Source organism: Taudactylus pleione, unplaced genomic scaffold (assembly GCF_031769625.1).
Source record: "Taudactylus pleione unplaced genomic scaffold, aTauple2 ptg000400l, whole genome shotgun sequence".
NCBI lineage: Eukaryota > Metazoa > Chordata > Amphibia > Anura > Myobatrachidae > Taudactylus > Taudactylus pleione.
Window position 1 is genome coordinate 6,367,256 of NW_028284802.1, and position 25,585 is coordinate 6,392,840.

Genomic DNA, 25,585 nt, shown 5'->3' on the forward strand with positions numbered 1-25,585 from the left:
AGAGCCAGAAACTCTCTGGGGCTTGCGGCCACAAGACCCTACCACAAGGGTCTCATCGCAATACCGATGGTCGCGATGGTCTTTACCATCGCGACCATCATCCTGGCCGCTCGCAATAGCTGTGGGTGGTCACCCACAGCTATGCGAGCGACCAGGAGGTCGCAACTAAAAAAAACAGCGCCCGCCCTGATTCAGAGTGAGAGCTTGCTTTTTGCGAGCACCTCTGAATCAGGCCCAGTGTGTGAACAATAGTATAATTATACATCAGTTATTCACATGATGGCCACATTATAATATTAAGTATCAGTACTCTGTTTCAATTGAAACTTACCATGCTGCAGGTTTGGGTCCAAATCCTGCAGTGTTATGTATTCAATTACACACAGACATGTTTCTTTTTTTATTGCTTCTCTCGTATATTAGGTAACTATCATATTATGTATTCACCGGGTTTAATCCCCACATGTAGTTACAGTGTCAACCTACATATAACTCAGAGGCATCTATTCATGTGTGTCCTTCACATATTCTGTAATACACTAATATGGGATCGGTATATATACAATAATCACATCTATAGCATTTTTATCTTGTTATGACTCGGATAATTTAAGAAACGCGGACGCGCGTTTCGCCAGTGGGCTGCTTTATCAAGGCTGCTTGTAAAATGTATGTTAGAAGTGGGTTGGTTAGTACCTTATCTCTTACAATTTTATCTCTCTCCAAGCTTTGATAAATACCTGTCTATATATCATTCCAACGTTCATCGGAATGATATATCATACACATCATAAGCGTGTAGGCACGATCTGTCATTCAGACGGTCGTTCCCCGTATCATCCCATCTCCTGTTCTGCACGGCAAATGGGACAATGCATTGAACGACACTGTGCAGTTACTTGCAACATGTAGCCATACATCGCGCCATCGTACACCGGATCGTGCAGTGTGTACAGCATGCGCAATGTATCATTAAATCGTATCATCTTGTAAATCTTCAAATGTTCATGAACAAAAAAGTATAGCCCTGATGAGATAGATAACTGAATCTGCAGCAGAGAAAAACGTATCACACTCTAGAACAGTGTTTCCCAACCTCGGTCCTCAAGGCACACTAACGGTCCTGGTTTTAGCTTGAGCACAGATGTTAAATCAAAATAAACTGAACTACTAATTAAGTCACCTGTGCTCAAGTTTGGCAATCCTTAAAACCTGGTCTGTTAGTGTGCCTTGAGGACTGTGGTTGGGAACCCCTGCTCTAGAATCTAGAAGGACTGTCAAATGGTCTTGGGTTACATTCCGATCGTCTTCCCTAAGTTTGCCTTCTTTATCCCTTAAGACATAAATCGGTCACCAACTCATCCAAAGCGTTCCCCATGCATATCCCTGTCAGTGAAAACAATTTGAAGCTCGAGTGTATGTAAATCAGTCCCTCCCCCTTAGCCAACAGGATAACTGGATGGGAAATGCTGTCCACTGACATGAGGGTTGAGGGACAGGACACAGTCAGGGCCATGCGTTGCCCTTTGATGGGTACAGACATATTAAGGGGATGACAAGATCAGAGAAACATGGGGTTATATAGAGAATGGGCAAGTTCTTTTTCCAGTGACCCATCTCCTACAGAGTAAACAGAATCCTTTGTCTGTCTCCCTACGGCAGACGGCAGACAGAGAAAACACATTTTCACGATATAATAATTAACAAATGATACTTATTCACTGGAAACAGATCTGAAAAGACATCTTACACTAGAGCAAAGAGTTAAAGTCTATCCATTGTCTGCAGACGTTATATTCAGAAGAATACAGTCTATCAATGCACTAGGAACTTTATGGCTCCATGATGACACCAAATCTTAGTGGACTAACAAACCGAATAAGCTGAATATAGGTTCAGCCAACATAATGTCTGCCTGCATCGTGTGCAGCCTACAGGTACTGTACAATTTAATACAATGTAATAGAAAAACACATTGAATAGAAAATATATAAATATATCCAGGAGCTTAGCCAGAATTTCATGAGCCCCATAGCAACATTTTGAAGGGACCCCCATCCTAATATTTCTAGCGAGATACCGCTCTCTGCATCAATTGTTCATTTTATGCCCCATCATGGTGCCAATAATTCATTTTATGAAACAGTAGTACCCTAGTTAATGTTCTCCCCATAGTACTTCCATAGTTCACAATATGACACATTGTAGTGCTGCTAGTACACATTATGTCACACAGTGCCCCCAATTCACATTATCTTATACAGTGTCCCCAGGATATATTATGCCACTGAAGTGCTCCAGTTCATAATATGCCACATTGGTGGCCCCAGTTCATATTATGTCACACTGTATAGCTCACAATTCATATAATATGCCACATTGCAGTGGCCCCAGTTCAATTTATGTCACATTGTAGTGCCCACAGTTCATATTATGCCACACTGTATAGCTCACAATTCATAATATGCCACATTGCAGTGCCTCCAGATCATATTATATAACACTAGAGACTCCAGTCAGATTATGCTATGACACATTACAGTGCCCCCTTTTATAACACTCAATAAAAAAGGAATGCCACCTCCTTCAGGCCAGGCAATTGGTTGGACGCAAATGCTTAGCAGGCACTTCCGGTCACTTGGCAGACAACTATATGACCTGGCTCCGGGGCCCCATAGCGAAAGCACCCCCTGTACCCACTACAGCTATGCCCATGAATACTTAGAAGACACGCTGCTATTTATTGTATTATATTCTGACAGTTAGCTGCTAGCAAGTCATTTTATTTTACAATGCATTCTAGTGGCTCAGCCAGCTAAATACCCTTTTGAGAGGTACTGACACCGCTCTCCAAATAGAATTTGTCACAAGTAAACAGAATGGGTATGAAGTCCCGGCTGCTGAATAGCCGCCGGTTCATATCCCGACACCGTCAGCCCGAAGGGAGTAGACCCGACAGGGCAGGTAAGTAGCCTATCCCTACCTCCCCCTCCCAACCCTAACCCTCCCTTAGTGGTGCCTAACCTCCCCCCTAGTGCCTAACCCTAACCCCCCCTTAATGCACCCTAAACCTAACTCTCCCAGGGAGGGTGCCTAACCATAACCTTCCCCCCGGGGGTGCCTAATCTTTGCCCTCCCCCCTAGGGGTGCCTAACGCTAACCTCCCCCCCAAAACCTAACCTTGCTATGGTCCCTAAACCTAACCCTCCCCCCTCGCGGCTAACGCTAAGGGCCCCCTGGACTTACCTTGTCCGGTCTGGTGTTCTTCGGCATTGTGGCGTTGGGATTAAGATAGGCATCGGTATTTTGAGGCCTATCTTAACTCCCCTGTTGGGATTCGGATGTCGGGATTGAGACCGGCGGCCGCACATAACTACATGTATTGTCTCTTAGGTTGTGCTGGGTACAGTATATGGTCCACGTGGATGGTAATCATACAAATCAATGAAGTCGGAACACGCGGCCCTGCACAGAGACCTTGCCTTGCCATAACTACTGGGACTACACAAAGACAGACACAGATACTCACTGGGAGAGGAGGGGACGAGGAACAAGGGACATAATTCCTTTTCGGCAATTTGCTTCACAGTCTGAGTAAAAGAAAAGAGGCAGAAAATAACAGTATTAGGGGTGGCTTAGCTGTGTAACGCATAATCATATACATGGGATGACTTGAACATTGGTAAAGGAAGAATTTCTATAACTATGGGAATAGTACCGAATGAAAAGGAAAATGTTTTAGAAGCGTTATTGCCTTTACTTCTCGCAAGAACCCAGGCCGTTGGTGTCTTGTCAGTACCAATTATATTATTTGTTAAATATAGCACCAATCCTGATGGCTCCTGCAATCTTCTTATTGTTCTCATTCGGTTGTTTCTGCCGAAATCTACCCTGTATTGTACCTGCGCTGTGACATTGAAATTAACAATGTAACATGTATGCAAGCAATGCTTAGTGCAGAGTTTCCCAAACTCCACCATTACAGTCCAGGTTTTAAAGGCAAACTTACATACTCTCTCGAAAAGTTGTGGGAGGCTCCAAAATTCCGGTGCCCCCCGCACCCCCGGAAGAGTATGTGGATCTCCCGCATCCCGCCCACTTCTTAGTGAAGTGGGCAGGATAAGGAGATAATTGCCGGGAATCGTGGCATAAATGCCATGAATCTCAGCTCCGTATGGAAGGAGTGGGGCAAAATTATGTGAAAATGCGCCATTTAGCCCACCCTCTCCTCACGTTCCCGTGATTCGCAGTAGTTTTCTGTGATGGGGCGGGGCCTAATGACATAGGGACCCGGTCGAGCACAAGCTCCAGAGCTTGAAACATATGGGGAATGCAGTCAAACCATATTTCTGTGTTAGTACATTCCACCTTATGGGTGGAAAGAAGAGACTTTTATGTAGTAAGTCCTACAAAAGTTCCCCTACACTTCAGTAATCTATGATCCTGCTTGTAGACATCTATTTCTACCTCTTCAGAAGAGTCCTTCATTCTTCTAAAACACTGATAGGGAAATGTAATAGCAGAGTCGGACTGGCCTACAGGTATACAGGGAAAATCCCCGGTAGGCCCTACCCCCTCCTCTAGAAGTCAGTTACTTGGCTTATGATTAAACGTGGATGTTTAATTTATCTCTAAGGAAACTATACCAAAACGATCCTGGTACCCATGTCTCCACCTTTATAGAGGGTTCCTGTTCTTTGCATGTTGTTTCTAATGGTTGGCCAACTCCAACTGTGGTAGTTGGCCACACCCCCTTATGCTCGGGCCCCTATCACTGCATGGTGGTAGGCCCATCATGTAATAGTCTGCAAGATGCAGGCAACTTGTAGGGGATCCCTACACATTTTGTCCCCCCATATTTTTTTATTAACTAGGACTGGCTCACAGAGCCCAGGGCTGGTTATGTTTTTGAGGGGGGACCCCAATGCCATTTTTTATTTTTTTTAACATTCAACCCTTTATTTCCTTGGTAACAGTCAAAAACATGCACAGACCACGCTGATCTGTGTATGTTTCTGCTAAACTAGCTGCTCAGGGGGTGGTCTATTAAAATCTTCTATTTTGGACCTAGTTTGCTTAATTTACACCCGTGATTACCAGGTTATATTCCCGTGTTGTATTCTTGTCTATGTAAAGTACCTGCAAGTTTGGCCGATGTACTAATTTCTATTTGTGATGTCACCTGTGTTTTGCGGAGAGGATCATAATTTCTCACCCGAGTTTGCCTTAGTAATTTGTGAGTTTAAAAAAAATGGACAAAGACAGCCGAGATTGCAATCTCAACCAAACTCGATTCGTAGTGAATGTACCCCTAAACGTGCCTACACACTTGGCGACATTTTACATGATTTGCCAGATTCCGATGCATCGTGACGACAAATCGTGTAAAATATGCCCAAATAGTGAGATGCCGATGCGCGTCCCCGCAGGTCGTACATCGCATCTTCAGATCTGCCATGTTGTAGGGCAGATTTGCCAATCAGGGACACGATGTGGTGCCGACTAAGCCAGCCCTAGCCAATTCAGTGCTCTAGGCAAAATTTTGGCTGATGCCCCCTAGCACGTATTATATATAAAATATAATATAATATAATAGAATTATTATATATATATATATATATATATATTATAGTCAAGATGTGTCCACGTTTTTATAATTAAAGATTGCTGGGGTGACTGCCCGAAAGAGACCTCCAGGTCCGGTATATAAACTTGAAAAAAGGGGGTGCACTCACCAGTCTTCTAAAAGTCCTTTATTCCAACAATAAAAAGTATAAACAGGATATATATATATAATATATATGACACGCACACAGTATAAAAGGCCGGCACCCCACCTTGCAGTTCCACCATGCCAAGGGGCCGCTAGATAAAACATCAATAACCTGCAAAAGCTAGTGGCAGTCGGTCTTGCAAAAAAATTTATTGCTCTGTGCAAACCACCAAGTTACAGGAACATATACTGTAGAATAGCCCAGCATTCACTGAATCACTGCTGGTAATGTGTTCGGGTCAGTGGCGTAACTAGGGTATTTGGAGCCCAAAGCAAATTTTAAAAGGGAGCCCTCCCCCCAACATCCCGATATGTGCGCGCGAGCCAAAAAAAAAATGGGCGTGGTCACTTAAAATGGGGCGTGTCAACATGACACACCCCTTTATTTTCACGCTGAACATTCCTATCCATATGCACCTTAGCCCCAGTAGTACCCCTTATACAGTACCCCAGTGTGCATTTGTGGTCTCTCTTATGCAGGCCCATAGTAGTGCCCCTTATACAGTATCCCCAGTAGTGGTCCCCCTTATACAGCGCCCAATTAGTTCCCCTTACTCAGTGCCCCCAGTAGTGGTCCCCCCAAATGCAGTGCCCTATGTAGTGTTCCCCCTTATGCAGTGCCCCCAGTAGCAGTCCACCCAGTACTGGTATCCCCTTATGCAGTGCCCTTTATATAGTGCCCCCAGTAGTAGTCCCCCCCCCTATGCAGTGCTCTTTATATAGTGCCCCCAGCAGTAGTCCCCCCCCATGCAGTTTTCCCAGTAGTGGTCCCCCTTTTGCAGGCACCCAGTAGTGATCCCCCCTATCTAGTGCCCCCTGTAGTGGTCCCCGCAGTGCCCCTAGCAGTAAGCCCCTTATATAGTGCCCCCAGCAGTAGCCCCCCCCTCCCATGCAGTGCCCCCAGTAGTGGTCCCCCTGATGCAAACCCCCAGTAGTGACCCCCCCTATCCAGTGGTCCCTGTAGTGGTCCTTCCTGTTATTGCCCCCAGTTGTGGTCCCCCCAGTGCAGTGCCCCTAGTAGTAGGCCCCTTTTATAATGCCCCCAGTAGTAGTCCCCCGCCCCAAGTAGTGGTCCCCCAGTTGAGGTTCCCCCTCCCGATTAAGTGCCCCCTGTAATAGCCCCCCCAGTAGAGGTCCTCCCAATAATGGTGCCCCCAGTAATAGCCCCCCCCAGGAGAGGTCCCACCAATAGTAGCCACCCCCCTCTCCCGTTGTGCCCCCAGTAGTGCTGACAGGTTTTTAAAAATATATATATATAAAAAATAAAACCATACTTACCTGAATCCACGCTGCTGCTCCGGACCGCGACACCTGTCCCGCCGCCGCAGCCCGCCAGTCCTCCCGGGCTGGCGCGCTCAGCATAATGGGAGAGACGTCATGATGTCATGACTTCTGTCCCATTACCCACTGCAGGAGCCGGACGGAAGTCCGGCTCTTGCAGTGGGTGCTGCAGCAGTCAATGAGAGTCTATCTGACTCTCATTGGCTGCTGTTTAACACACGCATCGCCGCCAGCGCTGGCGGTGATGCGTGTGTTATGCACAGCCTGAGCCCGCCTACTGGCGCTATTGGGCAATAGCTCAGGGGTAGGGAACAGGCTCAGCTGTGCAGCACAGGACCGGCGCTGGAAGCCTAGCGCCGGTCCTGTGTAAATGTGTAGCGCTGACCGCACTCACTGCGGTCGGCGCGACACTGGTGGCTAACTAGGGCGGGCCGGACCGTGGCCGGCGGCTCGCCGCTGGTCCCAAGGCGCCCAGGGCACGCACCCTGCTCGCCCTGCCCTAGTTACGCCACTGGCTCGGGTGCCTCCTAGTGAAATAGCTGAAATACTAAGAGCAATAAATAGCGGCACTCCGAGGCTTGAATGGCAATCAACAAAATGTATTTAAATCATATTACATAAACAGGCCGACGTTTCGGGGATGCTGCGCCCCTTTGTCAAGGTGAGTAACAAGAATAAAGTGTGTAAGCTTACCTTAAATAGGAAGAAGACACCCGCGAGTGTGGTTTATGTCGGCCTGTTTATGTAATCTGATTTAAATACATTTTGTTGATTGCCATTCAAGCCTCGGCGTGCCGCTATTTATAGCTCTTAGTATAATATATATATATATATATATATATATATATATATATATATAATTCTGCATAAGACCGGCACTCCAACAAATGTATAAAGGTACCTGGGTGCCCTCCCTGGGATAGCGGCAGCTTCCAAAGACAGCGACAACAGAACGGGCGGCATTCCTTGGCTTTTAACAGATCACCAGCACAAGTGGTATAACGATTCCAACGTTTCAATTGTTTTAATTACAATTTTCGATCCCTGACGAAAATTGTAATTAAAACAATTGAAACGTTGGAATCGTTATACCACTTGTGCTGGTGATCTGTTAAAAGCCGAGGAGTGCCGCCCGTTCTGTTGTTACATACATACATACATACATATATATATATATATATATATACACACACACAGTACATACATACATATATACACGGTGCATCCGGAAAGTATTCACAGCGCTTCACTTTTTCCACATTTTGTGGTTATGTTACAGCCTTATTCCAAAATGGAATAAATTCATTTTCGTCCTCAAAATTCTACACACAATACCCCATTATGACAGCGTGTAAAAAATTTTTTCGAGATTTTTGCAAATTTAAGAAAAACAAAAACACTAAGAAATCACATGTACATACGTATTCACGGCCTTTGCCATGAAGCTCAAAATTGAGCTCAGGAGCATCCTGTTTCCACTGATCATCCTTGAGATGTTCCTACAGAATTGGAGTCCACCTGTGGTAAATTCAGTTGATTGGACATGATTTTGAAAGGCATACACCTGTCTATATAAGGTCCCACACTTGACAGTGCATGTCAGAGCACAAACCAACCAAGGAATTGTCTGTAGACCTCCGAGACACGATTGTCTCGAGGCACACATCTGGGGAAGGGTACAGAAAAATACCTGCTGCTTTGAAAGTCCCAATGAGCACAGTGGCCTCCATCATCCGTAAATGGAAGAAGTTCGGAACCACCAGGACTCTTCCTAGAGTTGGCCAGCCGTCTAAACTGAGCGATCGGGGTAGAAGGGCCCTAGTCAGGGAGGTGACCAAGAACCCGATGGTCACTCTGTCAGAGCTACAGCATTCCTCTGTGGAGAGAGGAGGACCTTCCAGAAGGACAACCATCTCTGCAGCAATCCACCAATCAGGCCTGTATATTAGAGTGGCCATACGGAAGCCACTCCTTAGTAAAAAGTACATGGCGGCCCACCTGAAGTTTGCCAAAATGCACCTGAAGGACTCTCTGGTCTGATGAGACAAAGATTGAACTCTGTGGCATGAATGCCAGGCGTTATATTTGGAGCAAACCAGGCACCGCTCATCACCAGACCAATACCATCCCTACAGTGAAGCATGGTGGTGGCAGCATCATGCTGTGGGGATGTTATTCAGCGGCAGGAACTGGGAGACTAGTCAGGATAGAGGGAAAGATGAATGCAGCAATGTACAGAGACATCCTGGATGAAAACCTGCTCCAGAGCGCTCTTGACCTCAGACTGGGGTGATGGTTCATCTTTCAGCAGGACAACGACCCTAAGCACACAGCCAAGATATCAAAGGAGTGGCTTCAGGACAACTCTCTGAATGTTCTTGAGTGGCCCAGCCAGAGCCCAGACTTGAATCCAATTGAACATCTCTGGAGAGATCTGAAAATGGCTGTGCACCGACACTTCCCATCCAACCTGATGGAGCTTGAGAGGTGCTGCAAAGAGGTATGGGCGAAACTGCCCAAAGATAGGTGTGCCAAGCTTGTGGCATCATATTCAAAAAGACTTGAGGCTGTAATTGCTGCCAAAGGTGCATCAACAAAAGTACTGAGCAAAGGCTGTGAATACTTATGTACATGTGATTTCTTAGTTCTTTTTTTTTTTCCTTTTACGCCTAAATTGTGTATGTATCAATTGCGTGTAACTGACTGAACTTTTACCTGAATAATACTTGTGCTTTGGAACCACAGATTCCACTCCTGTCTTTATTTGCGGTCAGACTGCGTACGCAAATTGGCGTTATTCTTAGAGGTTTATAGGAAGGATTTTAGAAAGGTATAGGCAGGGATATATAGAGGTTCTGATCCAGTTTCGTTAGTTGGGGGCTTGTAGGTTTATCACGTTATCTGATACACGGTAACAAGCGGTCAGTTCTCTCTCAGCAAAAGGGTGGAGGCGCCTTTTGAGAGACGCATTAGTCTTTCATTACCACAGTGTTGCTGAGAGCATACTGCCGGTTATTGTGTAGAGGAAGCGCTGATCAGAATCCAGGGACAAGAGAGGAAAAAGTTTGTTTTCCTCTGTTGATAGAACCTTGCGTTTAGAGGGGTGCCGCAGTATTGCGTTCGCAGCCGAAACGCATTTTTGCGTACGCAGTTAAAAAGTCATTATACGGTTGTGTGGTAGTCGCATTATTGTGTATGCGACTGGTCGCACAACAGCGTATACGTACTTCCGGTTGTGCTGCCACATGTTTGAACAAAGCCATTGAGGTTTACATTTTTTTCTATTACCAATATCTGGGTAACGTGTATTTTTCTGCGCAGGAAAAAAAGTGTGTAACAGTGAATACTTGTTGAACAAAGTTAAGGGTATTGTATGATCCTTAAGGGCTAGGTGCAAGGGTTAGCCTAGCCGCTCGGTATGCAGCTTTACCGTTCTATACACAGTAGCAGGTGTACATGTTGTCTTTGTTGTATAGAGGTGCGTGAGAGTAGCCGACATATAAACTCTCATAGGTTTGGAAGTTACCTTACTAAATATTATCCGGGTGTGGAAGTTGCCTTTTTCAAATCTTATCCAGGTGTGGTAGTTGCCTTACTAAATCTTATCCAGGTGTGTGGGCGCCGCCGACTTAAATCGTCCACAGGTAAGTGAAAGTGTCTTGATTGTCTTTCACCGGCTTAAATCTTTATTGAAAAGCGTAGGAGTTGTCTCAGAATGGGAGCCACGCAAACAGTAGAGATGTTAGACAATGATGTGCTGCTAATGAAAGCTCCGATTGGATCGGCCCGTCGTATTATGCATACTAAGTATGGTACTTATGCAATAAGGTATTGTGATTTATGGTTTAATATGACGAGGAAGAGTGTTAGACCGTTTCCCAGAATTGGTAGTTTTGATAAAAATGTGTTAGACAATGTCCTGGATCACATCAGTATGGTGCGATCCCAAGAGAAAAAGATTAAATATTTTTAATGTTTAAAACTATGGCAGCATGAAGGGGATGCTTGGCTTAAAAATTTGCAAATGACGCAAACCAGCGTTGCGAGCGCATTGCCAGAAAATACATCCGCGACGCTGACTTGCAATACGGGCGAGCCGCAAATTGGCGCGCACGTGCGGCAAGGTAGCGTCATGGAGAGTATTGTCAGCAGTTCACGCTCACCTCCCCCACCTTATGTGGATGGAGGTGCAAGTAGAGTTACAAAAAAAAACCATAAACATGTAACAAGCAATTTGTACCCTCTCTTAAGCAACTATAAAGAAAATGTTTATGATGTAGAAGATGAGCCTATTGTAATGTCTTCCATTCCCCATGCTGTGCAAATGATAGATGCTGCATCACCACAATCACGGGTGGTGCCGCCATCTCCATCGGTAACAGCAAGGGAAGTGTTAACACACTCTGCACCCATAGAGGAAGCTGTTAATACCATACGTAGCAGCAGCAGATTAAACCCCCAGCCAGGTAACCAGGTCAGAGGTAGCAACGCTGCCGGTCTGCATCCCATTCGGACAATAACTTTTCCGAATGGAAATGCGGATGCAAACGGCATAGTGCCCACGAGGGAAGTAGTAATGCATTGTCCATGGACAAGAGCAGAACTAAATTCCATCATAAATGATTTCCCCAATCCCAAAAAGGAACTAGCCAAATGTCAAAGATTTTTGAGAAATTTGGGTAGTTCTCATGAGCCCACTAATAAAGATTGGCGTGTGGTGTTAAGGCCCTGCCTACCACGCAATACCGACGTGACAAAATTTATCACGGATTGTGTATTGGATTGTGACGTTCCCTTAACAGACCAAGTAAACCAAGGTAACATTTCCCGCATTGTGACTCAATTGGGTGTATATTTTCCAGTAGTAGTTAACTGGAACAAAATCTTCACAATCAAACAAAAGGAGAGTGAAACTGCAGAAGACTATTGCGACCGGGCTCTGCAGGCTATCACCCAGTACACTGGGATAGAAGATATTAAAGATAGCATTCACCACAGGGGAATGATAGTCACGATATTAATGGACGGTTTAAAAGAGAATTTAAAAACTCGGGTTCAGACCTCACAGCCTGGCTGGAGAGGACTTAAATAGATAACCTCATAGAGTCTGCCATAGAACATGATAAAAATATCACAAAAGAGAGAGACCCAGAGCGAAAAACTAATGGCTGTCAGTATCCAAGCTCTGGAAGGAATGACAATAACATCACAGCCAACCGACACACCTGCACCCACACACACACCTGCACCTGAACAATTACACGTCCTCACCAATCCCACACCACAGCAAACACATCCTTACCCCACATATCATACACAACCACAGGTCCCATACTCATATCCCCCACAATATCCTTACCCTCCCTATCCTTACCCATACCCACCACCTTTCCCTCTTGCTCAAATCCCACAACAATCTTTTCATCCACCCCGTTCAAAATTATGTTTTAACTGTCACCAAGTGGGACACGTAAGTAAGAACTGCAAAATGAAGAACACCACACAGGAACACGAGTTTCCCATGGGTTCATAGGTAACCCCAGTATCTTCTCCCAGGCCTTATATGACTGTTAATAATCTTTTCAACCTATCAATGGATCTGTTCTAATGTAAAATGTTGATGATTTATTGTTGTATTTTAGGTCATGTTTAAATGATATTAAACTGTTGTGCTTTATCTCCCACTCACAGGACACAAGGTTGCTAAGGATAAACGGCAGCCATGCCAGGCTGAGGTCGACTACTCGGAATACTATCCAAAACAGTGGCACAGGCATTATTTAGAACAGTAGCTATTAATAACAAGATTTAATTGCAGGAACCTGTATGCAGATACTATATCCCTAGAATTATTAAAAATGATAGGCAGACTTATTTTACAGGTGACGTTTCCAAGAACATGTGTAAGATGATGGGTAACAACACTGAGATTATCCCAGACTGTCTTTTCCTTTATTTGCCCCCCCTTTGAGATACTGTTCAAACAGACAGCCTCATGTGAAAATATGATAATGAGGTTACTGTGCAGGGTCTCACGAAGATGAATGAGAATAACCGAAATTGAAAGTGTTATTAACTGACATGTCTAATGCAAACTGTCATGATGTCAAATCTGGAAGAATTTGTTATGATCCAAATTTTTTTAGCTCAGGTCGTTTGACTGATCGGTGGAAAGGTCCGTATCTGACGATACAGCATCCTCAAGGAGTGGCCGGGGAAGATACGTGGGTCCATTCCACTCACTATAGGGAGGTTAACCAACCGGTGGAGATACAAGGCAGAGACAAGGCCGATAACGTGGACCTGTCGATTGCGAGCTTGTGCCGGAAGGATTAAAAAGGTGACGGTGAGATATCTGAGCTAAAGAAATGTGTAGATCAGTGCTTCCAGCAATGGAGTGGTCTGCTGTGGTCATCCTAGTTCTTTTTCTTTCCAGAGTTTTTGTCATGATGATCTGTTTGGGGATACTCAGTGTCTGTGATGGGGGACTGATAAAGGAGAAGTGAGCTGATGGCGGAGCTGATGGAGTGGAGTCAGGAGGAGTGCAATGCCAATCAGGGGAGTTTCTGACCAATTTTAGTATTGTAATTGTTATGTTATTTGGGAAAAATACTTCCAGAAGTTATGACCCTCACACATGTTGAAATGTTGGGAATACATAAAAACACACCGTCACCATATCTTCACACACAATATGAACACAGAGGCAAGAGAAATATGATACCTGGTGATATGCATAAAGCCGCTCAGTTAATCAGTGAGACAACTGGCTTCCAAGTTTTAGTCGCCCTGGATCCCACCAGGATTGCTAGGGGTACATTAAATTTTAGATATATCCAGGAACTTGCTAAATTAATAGATAATATCACCGAGATGTACGATGACACATTCAGGTACACAGGGAGAGAATTGCATGCGTACAAGAAAGAACTAGTGCAACACAGGCTAGTGTTGAATTATTTAACTGCTGTTACTGGAGGGTATTGCGTAACGTTAGCCACCCAATTTGGAGTAAAATGTTGCACTTATGTCACCAATGATACCAGCGACCCTAAGGAGGTGATAGACCAGAAGATGGATGAGATTCTGCAGATAAAGTGGGAATTTCGTAAGAACCATAACGCATCAGTGGCTGAAGCAGGGGAAAAGATAGAAGGATGGGTATCATGGCTGAACCCAGTGAAATGGTTCTCAGGTCTAGGAGAATGGGTCCAGGAAGTGATCGCCAGCATAGGCAAATTCTTGATCCTTATACTGATTGTCATCATAGTAATTGGCAAATGCGTCCGGTGTGTTCCTATTGTGTTGAAGTGTGGAAAATGTAAAAACAGAGTGAAACGAAAGAATGAAACTATGATGGTGGTCAGAAACGATAGTATGAATATCGAGGTAGACACAGAACTGCATTACAACCCTGAGCTAGGAAGTACCATCATTTAATGTATTCTATTTAGACATGCATAGAATGTATTATTGAAATGTTATTCATAGAACACCTCAGATAATGTAAAGTCTCAATTCCCCTTCAAGACTGCTGTTATAAGACTGGTGCATTCCCACACCTGTCACATGATCTCCCAAGATCTGCGGTGTGCGTATAATAGTAGTTTTATGTCCCCACTCAGAGACACATTATTGATGGAGTAAGAACCACCTTGTGCCATCCCAGAATAATACTAAATAATATGTAAATGTAAGCCTAAATTAAATTTTAATAGCAGAGTGTGATAGCATGTTCGCTATCAAAGGTGGACTGTCGAAGCTGGATTATTGGCTGAGACAAGATCAGTTTAAAATTGAATCACAGCGACACCATCTTGCGACTGGCCGCAAGACGCCATTTTGCGAAATGGCCGCCTAAGCGCCATTTTAGATAAACTCACATTTTAGTACATGTGGCGATAATACCATTAGCATCATGCGAATGCATCTGTGACCATCACCATATGTTACGGCGATTCACTAAAAGCCTATTTCATTACTTTACGTATTATAAAGGATATATTCCAGAAATGGCTTTACAGTATTGCATTAAGCAAGTGGCCAGGTGACAACTGGCTTGTGTAGATAAGCTTCCTGCATAGTGTTTGTTCACTACGGGTGGTCTGGCTAGAATAAATAAGCAAGCTTCCTGCAATGACATGATTTCAAGGGCTAGAGTGTCACCTTAGGTCTGTCTCTTGTAGTTGGGATATTTTGCATTTTCACACAAGAGACCGACAGAGGTATCTTTCCTTTGAACACAGGAAAGGTGGGGGGGCCTGCTGACAGGCCATGTAGAACTATCTAGCCCAGCATGTCACACTGCTAAAATGTTAGAGTCAAATGCACCCATCTTCATACACACATTAAATATGTCTTTATATCAAACCCTGAATACCCACACATTTCATATTCACACATAAGGTTCAATAAACATCAAAATGTATGATTTAAGTTGGTTAAGTTAGTTTAAATGCTGAGAAATAAAGGTATTTGATAACTAAGGTATTATACATGATAAGCAAGTTGTGTTTGGTTTTGTTCTGATGCGTACGCTTTTTACAGAATTCTGGTGTTATCGGTGGAGAGATCGCATCATTCAAACTCAAGTTATGGATCGCAGAACTTACAAGCAACAAAATGTTTAAATGTTACAGAGGGCGTTACTAGAAAGATTCCCCAGCTTTTAGAGGCAGGGAGAGGCTATTTGAACCAGCCTGTTAAATGTTCTGTAACATATGCTTCTCCTCTGGGAACCAATGACATCAGCAAGAAACTTCCACATTGTCCTGTTTTAGTCTGGGGGGGATAAATATGTGTGCCCGGATACTGTTTTTTTAGTCCATGCTGAATGTTGTATGAACTGAGGGTCTCTTACTGATGCCTATCTCCGTGTCCGGAGGCGCAGCGTATGTATACTGTACTTGGGTCTGTATTATTTCCTTTTACGCCTAAATTGTGTATGTATCAATTGCGTGTAACTGACTGAACTTTTACCTGAATAATACTTGTGCTTTGGAACCACAGATTCCACTCCTGTCTTTATTTGCGGTCAGACTGCGTACGCAAATTGGCGTTATTCTTAGAGGTTTATAGGAAGGATTTTAGAAAGGTATAGGCAGGGATATATAGAGGTTCTGATCCAGTTTCGTTATGAGCCACCCACTGTCCACCTATAAATGCATGACCCAGCCACCGCTAGTCTATATGAGGCGGGTGGTGGCAGGGTCATGCATTATAAACCCTGTTCACCAATGTGAGCCACCCAACTACCCACTGCTCACCAATGTCACCCACCCTCTGTCCCCCTAAAAGTATAAAGCATGACCCAGCCAGGGTCTACATTCAGAAAGACATTTAACCTATTTTTTTTTTTAAATACTATAGGCTTGTATTTCGTGTCAAGCCATCGAGGAGCATGTAAATTGAGGCAATACTCATAACTCAGTGTGTGGACGAGACATTAGGGAGCTATAAGAAAATACGGTAATCAACAGAACATTTATGTGCTGTATAAATATATAGAAAAGGCGGAATGTCATCGCAATACTGATCCATCAGGGACACACTGCGGATGGGAGTATAAGGGCGGGTATCCACTAGACGATATACTCTATGAGCGATATTGTCTAGTGTTTGAGATTATTAATGATATCGTTCAGTGCCGGCACCCTCCCTCATCGCCGTACTTGCAGAACCTGACGATAATGTCAGGTTGCCCTGCAAGGACGGGTGATGAAAGATATCGTCAACGACCAGCGGGAGCGTGCATCGCTGGCCATTGACTACATACCCAGTGGACGATGAACGCTAACAATATTGTTATTGTTCAAATCGTCCAATCAATCATCTAAAAGCTAACAGGTAAAAAAAAAAAAAAATTGGGGGGAAAGACTTTTCCAGTGGTAACAGTTCCATGAATATTTAGCAGATATTACTCCTTGGCATACTAACCAGGTCTGTAGTAGTCAGATTAATGCTCGGCTGACAGTACTCTTGTACATACATAGTACTCGGGGTGATGATAGCAGTAGGAGTAGGTTTGAACTCTGTAGGACAAGTACTAACACACACCTAGAATGCAGAAGAAATAAGAGTATATGAATAGACACAACAATTATTAACCATTTCATGGCTGGGTGGTTACCCCCTTACCCACCAGGACAATTTTCACATTTGGTAAAATGCCTATTTCACAATTAATAACCTTTTTTACTTCTTAAGCTGAGTACACACCATCCCATATATCGCCCCTACATGGATCGGAACAATATATTGTACGCATCGCATAGTGTGTGCGCCCGATCCGTCGTTCCCGGTCGCGGTTTACTGAATCATCCCATCTACTGTGCTGCACGTCCAATGGGACAATTTAATGAACAACGTTGTGTAGTTACATGCAGTGTGTGACGTTACATCGCACCGTCGTAATGGTGGATCTTGCAGTGTGTACCAAGCTTCACACCAGAATTTTAGGAGGGGGGGATTCTCTATTTTATAAAAAGGAAACAAACTAACTTATGTCATTGGCATTTATGGGCCTTAATCAGAATGAGACGCAAGAGTGCTTTTATGCACTGCGCTTGGGCATCGTTTCGCCTTCCAAATATTTTTTGTTTGTTTGTTCCCCAAGTGTGACTTGCGACTCTCTGCGACTAGGGGGCAGCACCCGGGGCTAGAATGGATGTGTAAGCGAGGGACATGGGCATGAATGAGACTGCAGTGGGCGTGCAGTCGAGACAAAAGGACAGTAAGGGCGTGTTATGGGCGAATTAAGACAAACATGGCCGCCGAAAAGTCTTAAATGCAGCCTCCTGCAGCTCTGACCAAGGTGTAAGTCCAAGTCTGCGAATGTGAAATACACCCCTTTATTTTAAATACATGAAAAGAGCAGGAGCAGTGCATCAAAAGTCACTTTACGCTGCACTCAACCCTCGTTTAGCACACATAAAGCATGATTCATGCACAATTGGCGAGTAGGAAGCCCGCACGTATATACTCAGAAGTGTTGGAATTTAAAAAATATTTTTAGAAAATATTTGTGTCTGTTTCGCAATTCAATGCAGATGCTCCAAGACACCTGGGTACTTATTAGCTGCACAGTCTGGTCATTACCTTCAATATAATTCCATTGTGCACTGTGATTCTTAGAGATTTCTGTACTATAAATGAAGCTGCGTCTCTGGTCTCACACAGCCACGTATGACAAGAGGAGGGAGCCGCAGCCAAAGGGGAGGGAGCCGCAGCCAAAGGGGAGAGAGCCGCAGCCAAAGGGGAGAGAGCCGCAGCCAAAGGGGAAAGAGAGCCGCAGCCAAAGGGGAAAGAGAGCCGCAGCCAAAGGGGAAAGAGAGCCGCAGCCAAAGGGTAAAGAGAGCCGCAGCCAAAGGGGAAAGAGAGCCGCAGCCAAAGGGGAGAGAGCCGCAGCCAAAGGGGAAAGAGAGCCGCAGCCAAAGGGGAAAGAGAGCCGCAGCCAAAGGGGAAAGAGAGCCGCAGCCAAAGGGGAAAGAGAGCCGCAGCCAAAGGGGAAAGAGAGCCGCAGCCAAAGGGGAGAGAGCCGCAGCCAAAGGGGAGAGAGCCACAACCAAAGGGGAAAGAGAGCCGCAGCCAAAGGGGAGAGAGCCGCAGAAAAAGGGGAGAGAGCCGCAGCCAAAGGGGACAGGGCTGCAGCTCAAGACTCGACTGACTTAGAATAGACGTGATGCAACTTTGCAAAAATCGTAAACTGTGATTAAGTTTCAGACTGACCCTGAATCAGGCCCTATGTAGGTAAAAACATTAAAATATAAGAGTTTGGAAAGCATGACTCCATCTGGAAAGGACGCTATCTAAAGGACTTATTTTCATCATTAAGTGTATTGCGGTGGTGCCGAGGTACTTTGCCCGGGACCTACACTGTTTGTGCACACGCCCACCGCAATCACTCCAAAAGGGTGAGAGACTTTGAAGTCCAAAAATTATCCACATGGATTATTTCTATGTGTCATTATTTTATGTGTAATATTGTATGTGCTATTCTTCATGTGCTTTATTTATATATTTTTTTTAGTAATGATTGGTTAATAAATATCTTTTATTCCCTACATCCTTAAGGGATTGTGGCGCCTTTGTCTGGGACGTATTTTCATATATTGAGATTAAAATATAAGAGGGCAGAACCCATTTCCATTATTAGTCCGCTAGTTAGTTTAGACAACTGGTGTAACCCAAAGATTTCTCACAAATTGTAATCAGCTAGGTCTCAAATACCGGGATACCAAATATGTGTGAGTTATACAGGTTTTACACGGTTAATGAGTCCAGGGACTAGATCTACAGTTTAGGGATATATAATAATGCTATGTTCTCATCACACACGGGTAAAATGCAGCCATGTAAAACAGGGTACAGCACAAAGGCCAAATGCGGATATAATTTGTCTATTTTGGGGGGGCCCTTCAGTCTTTGTAACATTTATGCATTTTTTACATGAAAAGTGAAACAATGACTAAGTAACTTGACCATTTTTTTAATTTTTATTAATTACTTCTATCATTGCTTTTTATAGTTAGCAAAAGTTTGGCTGGGCCTGCCCTTCTAATAATAATGATAGTGCTATATGGACCACACAGTTGTGTGCATGTACAACTGCTGTTAGATCACAAGAGGTTTGAGAGAATTTACCTGAGTAGTGGGACACTGGAATCCATTCAACGCAGTAGTTAAGGTGTTTGTTCCAAAACATTTTAATATATTATAGTACAGCACAAAGGGCTTATCCCTACAAGAGAAACACACATTAGAGAGGACTAGAGGTATCGAGAATAGATGTCATATAGGAAAGAGGAGTAGAGGTCATACAGGAAAGAGGAGTAGAGGGAATGACAGTTGAAGGCACACGAGAGAGGAGTTGAGGTCATACACGAGAGAGTAGCAGTGGGATAAAGAGTTGAGGTCATACATAAGAGAGGAGAAGAGGGATAAAGAGTTGAAGTCATACAGGAGAAAGGAGAAGAGGGATAAAAAGTTGATGTCATACAGAAGAGAGGAGCAGAAGGATATAGAGTTGAGATCATACAGGAGAGAGGAGCAGAGGGATAAAGAGTTTAGGTCATACAGGAGAGAGGAGCAGAGGGATAAAGAGTTTAGATCATACAGAAGAGAGGAGCAGAGGGATAAAGAGTTTAGGTCATACAAGAGAGAGGAGCAGAGGGATAAAGAGTTTAGGTCATACAGGAGAGAGGAGCAGAGGGATAAAGAGTTGGTCATACAGGAGAGAGGAACAAAGGGATAAAGATTTGAGGTCATACAGGAGAGAGGAGCAGAGGGATAAAGAGTTTAGAACATACAGGAGAGAGGAGCAGAGGGATAAAGAGTTTAGAACATACAGGAGAGAGGAGAAGAGGGATAAAGAGTCGAAGTCATGCAGGAGAAAGGAGCAGAGGGATAAAAAGTTGAGGTCATACAGCAGAGAGGAGCAGAGGGATGAGGAGTTGGTCATACAGGAGAGAGGAGCAGAGGGATAAAGAGTTTAGGTCAAACAGGAGAGAGGAGCCAAGGGATAAAGAGTTGAGGTCATACAGCTGAGAGGAGCCAAGGGATAAAGAGTTGGTCATACAGGAGAGAGGAGCAGAGGGATAGAGAGTTGGTCATACAGGAGAGAGGAGCAGAGGGATAGGGAGTTGGTCATACAGGAGAGAGGAGCAGAGGGATAGAGAGTTGGTCATACAGGAGAGAGGAGCAGAGGGATGAGGAGTTGGTCATACAGGAGAGAGGAGCAGAGGGATAAAGAGTTTAGGTCAAACAGGGGAGAGGAGCAGAGGGATAAAGAGTTGGTCATACAGGAGAGAGGAGCAGAGGGATAAAGAGTTTAGGTCAAACAGGAGAGAGGAGCAGAGGGATAAAGAGTTTAGGTCAAACAGGGGAGAGGAGCAGAGGGATAAAGAGTTTAGGTCATACAGCTGAGAGGAGCTGAGGGATAAAGAGTTGGTCATACAGGAGAGAGGAGCAGAGGGATAAAGAGTTTAGGTCAAACAGGAGAGAGGAGCAGAGGGATAAAGAGTTGAGGTCATACAGCTGAGAGGAGCCGAGGGATAAAGAGTTGGTCATACAGGAGAGAGGAGCAGAGGGATAGAGAGTAGGTCATACAGGAGAGAGGAGCAGAGGGATAGAGAGTTGGTCATACAGGAGAGAGGAGCAGAGGGATGAGGAGTTGGTCATACAGGAGAGAGGTTTAATGAGATACAGAAGAGATGACCAATAGACAGTTGATGTCATACACAAGGGAGTAACAAAAGGATAAAGAGTTAAAGTCATTTAGGTTAAAGGAGCAGAGGGATAAATAGTTGACGTCATACAGACGAAAAGAGCAGAGTGATAATGTGTTCACGACATACAGGAGAGAGGAGCAGAAGGATAACGAGTTGAAGTCAGACAAGTGGGAGGAGCAGTGTAATAAAGAGTTGAGGTCATATAGAAAAGAGCAGACGAGGGATTAAGAGTTGAGGTCATAGAGGAGCAGCAGGATAAAGAGTTGAGGTCATACAATAGAAAGGAGCATAGGGAAAGAAAGAGTAAGTTAAATAGGAGATAAGCAGTTGTGAGATTTGGGTCTTACACTGCTGACAACCTGGTACAAATTTACTAAAAATGCCATAAGAAAAACAGTCTAATTCAGACTGTATAAGATTTTATATCAGACATACCACTATTTCAGCCTAGGGATTTAGCCCTTAGCAGATGGATCATGAGTCATGGTAATGTAAGATAAAAGGGGAGCTGAGGTTGGACAGGAGGGGAATTATTCATAGGGGTCTCATGTAGGAAAGGAAAAGATTTAAAAGTGGTAGGTAAGTAGGGGAGGGATGAAGAGGTAAATAGACTATTTAAGGTAGGAGGGGTTGATAGTCAATACATTTTATCTTGAACCCCCATAGTGGAGTACAAGAGGGGTAAGGTTGGGTGAGATTAAGTGGGGGTTAAATTATTAATAGTTGGGAGTAATGGAAGTAGGGAGAGTTGTTTGGAAGGGCATAAGGAATGGTAGAAGAGAAATTGAGAGTTGGTGACATGTAGGTGGAGAGGGGTTGATAAGTGGAGGAATAGGGGTAATAGTTGGGGCTGTAGGTGGAAGACACGAGGGATAGAGAGTGGGCATTATGTGAGGAGTTTAGGAGTGAGTGAGAGTAAGTGGAGGTGGATGGGATGATAGTTGGGTATAATGTGTTGAGGTAGTTGAATTGCTTGGACTAGGGCTTCATTAATAGCAGAAGAGTTGGTGACATGAAGGTGGGGAGGGATTGATAAATGGGAGGAGGAGGAGAAGGAGGGGAAAGTGGACATGAAGGGAAAGCAGCAGAGTATATGGAGACAATGAGGAAATTAGAAGTTGTAGGTGTAAAGAAAGTAACTAGAGCTTTGAATATTAGTTAAAAGGCAGAAGGGAATCTTACTTGTTTGCTCCAATGCCACAGTACATTCCAGTGGAATTTCGAGGATAAATCACCTGCCGAGGATCTCCATACAGCCAGGCTGGAGAGTAGGAAAACAGAACAACATACAGTAAGGCTCATTTCATAAAGCCCAAAAGGGAAATGCAGACATATTGCACAGTAAGCTACATAGGCTGACTAATATCATTAGTACCTACTGTATGTCTGGTTTATTAAATGCTTTATCTCTATTTTTCACTATGAGGTTTCCCTGCCTCTTTTTGAATTGCCCTCAACATGAAGGACTTTTTAATTAGCAACTATTTAGCGACTTTTAGCATAAATATTCAACATTAGATTTGCAGAGTCTATGGTTAGCACCATAATATTACAAAGCTAGTCACAATTCAACAACACACACAAAATAAGTCAGAACTTGAAAGGGGCGACTACTTACCTGCACAGATTGCTTTTTACATCTTGAATTTGCACAAAATGATAATTGTCAATACTGAAATATCCAATTTGGGAACCGGGTGCTCAACTGATGGCCAATGTAATTGTGGGTGGGGACGTTGTGTTAGTTCACCTTCCAGTTAGAATATTTAACACCATACTCTCACCCACAATTTAATTGGCTATCAGGTGAGAGCCTGGTACGAAAATTAGAATGTTCCAGATCCAGGTGGTAGGTTACCAATATAATCAGGCGGCTCCTGTTACACCAGCAGGGCCCCAGAACTAGGTAATGCACCATCACACCTCATGCTTTGTTAATACTGCAATATTGTTTGGTGCTAGCACGACCTGCAGAAGAAACGGGGCAAACAAAATAGGCAACATGCTCAGAGCCAAGGCAACCGCTGAGTACATAGGGGGTGTCTTGCTGGTCATATCACAAGGCATGTTACTGGCAAGTTCCATCTTGTTGTGCATGTTACATGGCTCTGATAGAGCCAAAAGCACTCCTGGGCTTGCGGCAGCGAGACCCTACCGCAGGGTCTCCGTCGCAAGCCCGATGGTCGTGATGGCCTTGACCATCCCGACCATCATCATGGACGCTCGCATAAGCTGTGGGTGGTAACCCACAGCTATGCGAGTGTCCATAAGGCCTCTCCAAGTTGAGGTAGGAGGGCCCTGATTCAGAGCGAGCGCTCTGGTCAGAGCCTCCGGCTCTGAATCAGGCCCTCTGTTCGATTTTCCATTCAATTTTGGTTCGATTTTGATATAGGAGATTTACTAAAGCCCAAATCGATTGTCAAATAGAGCAGAAAACTGAATTTAATTTCAAATCGAATTTCTGTAAAACATCAATGTTTTGCCAAAGAATAATATAGGATTCCTTCATTTACTAACATTCGATTTGCAAATCGAATGTAAAACGAACTCAAAATCGAACTTGAAATCCCCAAATGAATAGAAGTGTTTCATGCTTTCAATTTGAACATGAGCAGCTCTAGTTTACACAGATGCATGCATACATCAGTAAGATGCATGCATGTATCTTAGTGTAAAAAGCTTGTTAAGTGTTGGTTAAAAATAAAAAACATTTATGTGGTGTCCCCCCCTAAAAGCACGACCAGCCTCGGACTTATCATAGCCAGCCCTGGTTGTGTAAATACAGGTGAAAAATTGCCTAGGGTTCCCCTGTAAAAGCGCAACCAGCACCAAGCTCTGAGCCGGTCCTGGTTCTGGAAATACATAGGAAAAAATGCGTAGGGTTCCCCTGTAATTTCCATAACCAGCACCTGGCTATTTCTAGCAGGGGAGTAATGCCTCAGCCATGGAAACCCTATCACTGGGTTCCCCGGCCACAGCATTACCCCTTACTGCTAGTCAGCCCAGGGTGGGGATCCCTGGGGAGTTGAGGACCCCTCAATAAAGGAGTCCCCCCCCTCCATGGCACCACAGGCCTGGGCTGATAGCCCAGGGCTATCCCTGGCACTGCCCCCTGGGCGGTGGGTGCCAGGTTGATTGTGTAAAATGTGTGTAAAAATAGAAGTGAAAACATTGTCTTTAACAGCAGAACTGCAGGTCCCAGCAAGCTTCCCTCGTATGCTTGTACTTGGAGAACCACAAGTACCAGCATGCGGGGCATTAAGGGCCTGCTAGTACCTCTAGTTAACCTGTAAAGAAATGTTAAAATAAAGACAAGACACACACACACCGTTACAGTATAAGTTTTATACACACATACTCACCTACAATACCTGTACCCATCCCCGCCGTCTACTGAAAGTAAAAAAACGAAAAGCCCAACCCACGAACTCAGTACTGTCCTCTAAGGACGGTACCTACTGAATGATGGCCTCAGCCGCGGCATTTACCTTAGAAGTACCGGGGCTGAGCGTTCAATGGCTGAGAGAGGTGAGCCTCCACCTCTCTCAGCCAAAGAAAGCCTCCCACCATTGACTTCAATGGTGAGAGCCTTTAGTAACCTTGCGGTTCTCACCATTGAAGAAAAACGGGACTTTTAGTTTTTTTATTTTGAGAAGACGTGGATGCCTACATGGTGAAGGGGACTGGTCCAGGTATTGTAGACGAGTATGTGTCAGTGTTGCTCTATTCCACACAGACTGTCTACCGGTGTTACACCTGTGATACCCCTGTATTTTATGTTACTTGCTCTTTTTTGCCAGATTACAACAAATCTAAGAACTGATTTAGCTGCACCACGTGTGGATTAACCGTCGCCAGCACCAACACCTGTGTCACACAAGCTATACCATCAGCATATTGGTCAATACATGTGTACCTGGGTTTAACTCCATATCTGGAGCATACTTGCCAACCTTTGTTGTTTCTTCCCCGGGAGATGCCCGAGGAGGAGAAGCAGGTGGGCTGCGACGGGGGCGGGGCCTGATGGGTCACGTCATTAAGCTTCGCCCATCACGATAAATTGCCGCAATTGGCGCTAATTTTAATTAGGGATGTGCGCCGGACCATTTTTGCCGGATTTGGATTTGGATTTGGTTCTAATTCGTCGTCCGGCTTTGGATTTGGATTTGGATTTGCCAAACTGCGGTGACTGGCTTTGGATTTGGATTTGGATTTTTTTACAAAAATTGACAAAAAAAGCTAAAATCACATAAATTGGTCTTTTTTTTCTTCCTAGAGTATTATTAACCTCAATAACATTAAT

The 25,585-nt window shown here is 44.3% G+C and overlaps 1 protein-coding gene across 1 annotated transcript in view; it reads right to left on the reverse strand.

Moving 5' to 3' along the window:
• The window catches only part of SLC44A4 (solute carrier family 44 member 4), a 119,374-nt gene that overhangs the window by 33,055 nt on the left and 60,734 nt on the right, over positions 1 to 25,585 (reverse strand). Inside the window, exons 4-7 of the mRNA XM_088446695.1 lie at positions 22,465 to 22,543; positions 19,697 to 19,793; positions 16,991 to 17,110; positions 3,530 to 3,590 (exon numbers count right to left, since the gene is read on the reverse strand). Of these exons, the coding sequence (XP_088302821.1) occupies positions 3,530 to 3,590; positions 16,991 to 17,110; positions 19,697 to 19,793; positions 22,465 to 22,543 (357 nt within the window). The remainder of the gene's footprint in view (positions 1 to 3,529; positions 3,591 to 16,990; positions 17,111 to 19,696; positions 19,794 to 22,464; positions 22,544 to 25,585) is intronic.